This window comes from Protobothrops mucrosquamatus, unplaced genomic scaffold, assembly GCF_001527695.2.
Source record: "Protobothrops mucrosquamatus isolate PMUCROS unplaced genomic scaffold, P.Mucros_1.0 scaffold1196, whole genome shotgun sequence".
In the NCBI taxonomy this organism is placed as follows: Eukaryota; Metazoa; Chordata; class Lepidosauria; order Squamata; family Viperidae; genus Protobothrops; species Protobothrops mucrosquamatus.
Window position 1 is genome coordinate 350,623 of NW_015387408.1, and position 6,649 is coordinate 357,271.

Genomic DNA, 6,649 nt, shown 5'->3' on the forward strand with positions numbered 1-6,649 from the left:
CTACAACATAGTGGATATAATTTCTTCTGGACACACCCAAGCATTGTCACAGGGTTGACCTCCAAAGTTACGCTTAACAAACTCTTCTGAGATTTCTAGGAAGCTCTTTCCTTTTGTCTCCGGGAGGAAAAACCATACATAGAGAGTGGTTCCAACACAGACGATGAAGAATGGTAGGTAGCAGTAATAGCCAAGACTTTCCTGAGAGGAGGAGGAGAGAAGAAAGGGATCAGCACATAAAACATATGTTGACAGGCACATGCAAGCAGAGCCAAAGCTTTGCTGCAAAGTGGTCCTCGGAGTGGCCTGCTTCCCGCCGCCCCCCTCCAGTAATGTGTGGATTTTATTGGCAGATCTTCTTTCCATGTTGACTTACTGTTCCTAAATGCAAGAGATGGAGGTCCTTAAAGAAGAGGGTGCTGTCATCTCCTTGTTTGACTCCTTCAACTGCTGCTGCTTTTGACATGTCCCAGTCTACCTCCAGAACTACCTTCGATTCCAGTTCCCCACTCCTGGTCCCCACCATCCTGCTCCCCCACACCATACCCCTTGGCCTGTATGCTAAAGATCCAAAGATCTATGCCAGGTCTGGAATGCTGTTCTCTTCAGTTGATTTATGCATCCAGAAATGGAATGAGGGAGAGTGACCATGTCATATTCGAATTCAATATTATGTAGAACAAAGTGAAACTAATGACTTAGACACTGAAGACCTTTAGACTAGAAAGAGCTGTTTTCAATAAACTTAGAGAGGGCTTGGGAAGGATTCCATGGATGAAAATATTTAAGAGTAAAAAAAACTCAAGAAACTTGGAAAACTCTGAAAAATTGGGTTATTAAAAGCCCAGTCTAGCACAATACCATTCAGAAAGAAAAATGAGACACCAGAAGAAACCAAAATGATTTATTCAGATGAAGAAGGAAGAATTGTGATGGTAGAAATACTTTTACATCAAAAACAAACACTTTTGGTAGTAATATATGTACCAAATAATAAACAAGAAGAATTTTATCAAAATCTTCATAGAAAAATACTAGAAATGGAGTATCAAAATATTTGTCTAGAAGGAGATTTTAACGCAACAGTAGATGGGACATTAGACTATAAAAGTAGCAAAACAGGAAAAAGTGGAAGAAAAAGATTACCTAAGACTTTTTTTAATATGATAGAGGAAATTGGGGTACAAGGTACCTGGAGAGAAACTAATCCAGGAAAATTACAATACACATTCTATTCAAATAGCCATAAAATCTTTGTCCAAAATTGATATGATTTGGATAACGCCTGAATTAAGGACCAATATGCAGGAGATTGAGATAGAATTAGGTACTTGGGCATACCACAACCCTTTAAAAATGACATGGAAAGGAATACAAAAAATCAAGATGAACCTTGACCCAATCCATATTAAAAGAAAAAGAATTTATAGAACTAGCAACAAAAGAAATGAAGTTCTTCTTTAAAGAAAACAAAAAAGAAAATACAACATTACAAAATGTATGGGATGCAGCCAAAGCATATTTTAGAGGTGTAGCTATAACATATATGGCAAAAAAAAACCAAAGAAAAAAGACAACAACACATACTGTTAAGGGAAGAATTTAAAAAACTAGAATTAGAACTACAAATAAATCCACAAAAGATAATACTGAAAAAACAAATGGAAATAATAAAACATAAATTAATTTTAATGGAATCAGAAAAATTGGCACAGCAAATTAAAAGAGCAAAACAAAACTTTTTTGAAAACGCAAATAAACCAGGAAGATGATTAGCGTATAAACTTAAAAAACAGAAGGAGAAAAATTGATAAATAATCTAGTAAACAAAAAAGGCTGTTTACAATTTAAAAAGATAATTAAAGAATACTATGAGAAACTGTATGATATAGAAAAAAATTCATGAGAGAAAACAATTTAATATATGGAAAAAAATAACTTACCAAAAATTTCAGAAAACTTTAAAATTGTGTTAAATGAAAAAATAACAATGATGAAATTGACAGAGGCTATAAGAAGACAAAAAAATGAAAAAACACGGGGACCAGATGGGCTACCAGCAGAGTTGTATAAATGCCTACAAGGTACAGTGCACCATTGAAAAATGTGTGTAATAAACTTTTGTTGGAGGCTAAACTAAATACATGGACAGAAGCAAATATTAATTTAATACCAAAAGAAGACACAGATTTGACACAGATAAAAAATTACAGACCGATATCATTACTAATTGTGGATTATAAAATTTTTACCTCAATAATAGCGAAGAGACTGAAAAGATTTCTAACTGAATTTATACATCCAGACCAAAATGGATTCCTACCAAAGAGACAAATCAAAAATAACCTAAAAGTTATAATGGACATATTGGAATATTATGAAATGAATCCAGGAAAACAACTGGCACTAGTACTTTTAGATGTTCAAAAGGCGTTTGATAATGTTTCCTGGCAATTTATGACTCAACAACTAAAAACAATGGACTTTGGACAAAACTTTATAAATATGATTGAAACAAATAAACAGCAAAAGTGATTGTAAATGGAGATTACACAGAGAACTTTGAGATAAGAAAAGGTACAAGACAAGGATGTTCATTATCTCCAGTGATTTATATTCATCAAGGTCAGACAGGTGTTCTCTTACCTTTTTCTTGCTTATTTTAATTTTTATTTCTAATCTGTCTTTTACAGTTAGGCTTTTGATAGGTTGGGCTATAGTTTCTTTTTGCGTGAAGAATAAGTTAAGTAGCTCTGTTTTCTCTCTACTGTCTGTTACTTCTTTGCCATCTTCTCTCTTGACTTTTTTCTTTTTATTTGTATGTTGAAAGAAACTTATTATCTTTGACTTTTGTTGCAAGTCTTTGTTCATTCTGAGCCTTTGCTTTCCTGACATCATCGTTGCAGATTTGGGCTATATGCTGATATTTTGCCTTAGTTATGTGTCCCTCTTTCCATTGTTTGTACTTATCCTTTTTATTTATCACAGAGATTGTTGTGCAACCTTGTTGGTTTTTTTCTTGGATTTCTTGTTTTTCTTTTTTAGTGGTATTATGCTGAACTGGGCTTTTATGATAATATTTTTCATAGTTTCCCATGCTTCTTGAGTTATTTTCCCCTTTAGGATTTTTATCCATGAAAATTTGCTTAGCCTTTCTCTAAGCTTGTTAAAATCTGCTCTTTTAAAGTTTAAGACACTGGTTGGATTATAGTCTATTGCTTGTGTTTGCATTATATTGAATTCCAATATGACATGGTGTCAGAATCCAGTTACATTTCATTTCTATCTTCTCTGATATAAAACCAATTCTTACTCTCTCCTGGATCCTGTCATACTACTAAGGGGGAGGGGGGTATGCATGGTTTTTTTTATTACTTTCACTTCCTCTATTCACTACAAAGTAACCTTTTGTTGATTCGCTTTGGGTTTGCTAACCATAACAATGTAGCTATTTGACTTTCATCCTATGCCCCTGTGAACTTCTTAACGACCAGCGAGAGAAAGGGGGGGAAGATGCAGCATCTGGGATTTATGTGAGGAGATGTTGAATGATCATGCCGACAGAGCCGGATTGATGTTATCTCTCCTGGAGTTAACACCTAGAAATCTGCCAGTTTGAATTGCCCGGAAGAACTGCGGGGTGGGGGGCTGCTTAGGGACAATTTAAAAACATTGAATTGTAAGGGAATCCCTCAGATCCTGTCTATCATGCCCGCTATCAGTTTCTTTTAATAAAAGTTCCTGTTGGAAGAAACCGTTTCCAAGAGTTCTGCTTTCTTAAGATGTGGATTGAAGTGGGTCCTTACACATGGTCAATCTCACCCAAGGTTCTGGCAATTTCAACTCCCTTTATCACTCTTCTACTGGAATTAGGTCCAGTATAGGCTTTTCCTCTGGTTCCCTCCTTTACCTTTTGGATGACAAAGTTGTCAACTAAGTTGGTTAGGAATCTTTTTGATCTCCCGACTTCCAGTTTGCTGATGTAGCCGCCATTGACACTAGGAAGACGAGCTCCATCTTCCTTGTCCAGTTTCGTATTGCTGGGGGCCCTAAAAGTTCAGAAAGTCACCCCAAAGAGGCGACCAGCAAGGAGGGGCTTTTGCTGGATCGCGGGAGAGTGGTAGCTCTCCCATTAGAGCCAGCATTCCCTCCGAACCAGCGGATGAAAGACCGGCCGAGGCTGTGGACAGCCGAAGTCACACCTACCATCAGGCAACATTAAAGCAGCGTGGAAGAGACTGGGTGAAATCTACCTCTCTGATATTCCAACTTCTTTTTTTTACCTACAGAAGCTGCTAAAGTACTTTCCCTCCTGTGGAGATGGAAGGGTGATTTCAGCCCTCCCTCCAGAAACAGTGGTGACTGACTGTTCACGGGAGTTTAAAAAGTTGAAAAAAATAGCCTTCCAGTGATGCTGCTGCGCTGATGGTGGCTTTCTTTTAGCTGCCAGTCCTGTGATTGCCTGAAAAGCGCGTGGAGACAGCGAAAATCAGTTGTCCCGTGGCTTGAAAACCTCCTCCTCGGGAGAAGAGGGGGAGGAGAGTTCCCCTCGGGTAGAGGTAGAGCTCCCCTAGACCTCCTTAATTATTTGGAGGTCGGAGGGAGAGAGTTCCCTCAGAGCCCGAGGCTTTCTCCACACTCCAGGACGCCTTTGCTCAGAGCTTCAGGAGCAAAGCAAGATGCCGCATCCACATCTGCATTTTAAAGGGACTTGTGAGTAATTTAAAAGCAGACAGAGCTGACCAGGAGAATTTAAAATTGCAAGTGCTGGAAACTTTAACTTGGGGAGAAATAATCTTCTCCATATTTTAATTGGACTTAAAAGGGAAAAATGGCGCCAGAATGCGGTTTCTTTGTTTGAAAGGGAGAAAGTGAAACTTATAAGAAGTGGATTTATACAGACAGGAAAATGGCTTCAAAGCGTTTGGGAATTTCTGCTGTTTCTAAAGGTACAATCTCCTCTCCTGTAACACAGCCTGCAGTACAATCTAAACTGAGATCCCCCCCCCACCTTCTCCCCCACCACCTGCATTTACGCTTAAAGATATTCAAGATGCTTTAAAGCTAGCAACACAAGAAATAAAGGAGGAGATGGCTGACCTCCTTGATAGTAAAATGAAGGATGAGATGGCTGACCTTCTTGAGAATAAAAATAGAGAAATAAGGGAAGATATATTGCTTGCACTTCAAGGGTTAGCTACACATATTGAACGTTTGGACGACCGGGTGGATGAAGTTGTGGAAAATATTGAAAAACTAGAAAGCAGAATTGTTAAAGTTGAAAATAAGATTGATATAACAGAGGATGAAGTTACCATCTCACAATATAGAGATATGGAATTTGCATTGCGAATAAGAGGATTAAAGGAGGATTCACAAGAAGATTTGAAAGAGGAGGTGGCAAAGGCTATAGCTCCTATTCTGGGATGTGAATCTGAGGAATTATCAAGAGAGATCGATAAAATATTTAGGGTTAATTCATGGATTGCGAGGCAGAAAAATTTACCTAGAGATGTGGTTATTTATTTTTCCAGGAGATCACTTCGAAATGCAATTATCCAGGCTTTTTACAAACAGAGATTTCAAATTGCAGATCAAAATATTATAATTTTAAAAGAAATACCTCCAAAAATTCTTAGAAAAAGAAAAGACTTTGCCTTTCTGTCTGAGGAGCTTAAAAATTGACAGGTCCAGTTCAGATGGGAGATACCTATTGGAATAGTGGTGAATTATGCAGGGACACGATATAGACTTAATACAATTTTAAAGGCAAAAGATTTTTATACTAATGTCCTGAAAGCAGGCTCACCACCATCTCCACGACCTAAGAGAATAGAAGAAAGGCTGGAAGATAAACAAGTTGAAGGCGCAATGTCACTGGTGGTAGGAGATTTAATGCAGGCGGGGCCTATTGAACAAATTTTGGAGCTAAAGGATGATTCAAAGGAACAGAGGATGACTCGTGCTGCGTATAGACGTAAAGACAAGGAGCAGAAGCAGAAGGCTAATTCTGGATCAATAATACAAGGCCCGATTACTACAGAGCCTGTGGGAGGGGCACGACTGAAGAGATTAACGGCTGATCTTCAAGTAGTGTTCCAGAGGCTCCAGGCCACCAAGGGTGGCAAAGCTACTGACATGGAATGTTAATGGCCTGAATTCACCACAGAAAAGAAAGAAAGTATTTCACTACTTGAAACAACATAAAAATGACATTGTTTGCTTGCAGGAGACTCATATTGTGGCGAAAGATAAAAAGTATTTGATTAGTTCTCAGTTGGGATCACATTTTATTGCCTCTGCCCCAGATAAAAAGGGGGGAGTGGTTATTTATGTAAGAAGAGATTTATCGGCTAGATTAATCGAATCTGATATACAAGGAAGATATGTTATTATTGAACTAGTGCTACAAGGCAAGAAAGTTCTTATATGCCCCTAATCAACAACAACAAAAGTTTTATAAGTTCTTACATCAAAAACTAACTGAATTGGATTATAAATCTGTTATTATGATGGGTGATTGGAATGGTGTTTTGGACTCAAGTAAAGACAAGAAGGGATCTTTCAAAAACTCTCCTAATTATTCCAAATTACCTAAAGCTTTTTTTGATTTGAAAGATGATTTGGAATTTAGAGATATTTGGCGAGA

At 37.6% G+C, this 6,649-nt stretch overlaps 1 protein-coding gene across 1 annotated transcript in view; it reads right to left on the reverse strand.

Annotated features, from left to right (window-relative positions):
- The window catches only part of SLC2A11 (solute carrier family 2 member 11), a 30,874-nt gene continuing 24,225 nt past the window's right edge, over positions 1–6,649 (reverse strand). Inside the window, exon 11 of the mRNA XM_015820875.1 lies at positions 1–201. Within this exon, the coding sequence (XP_015676361.1) occupies positions 1–201 (201 nt within the window). The remainder of the gene's footprint in view (positions 202–6,649) is intronic.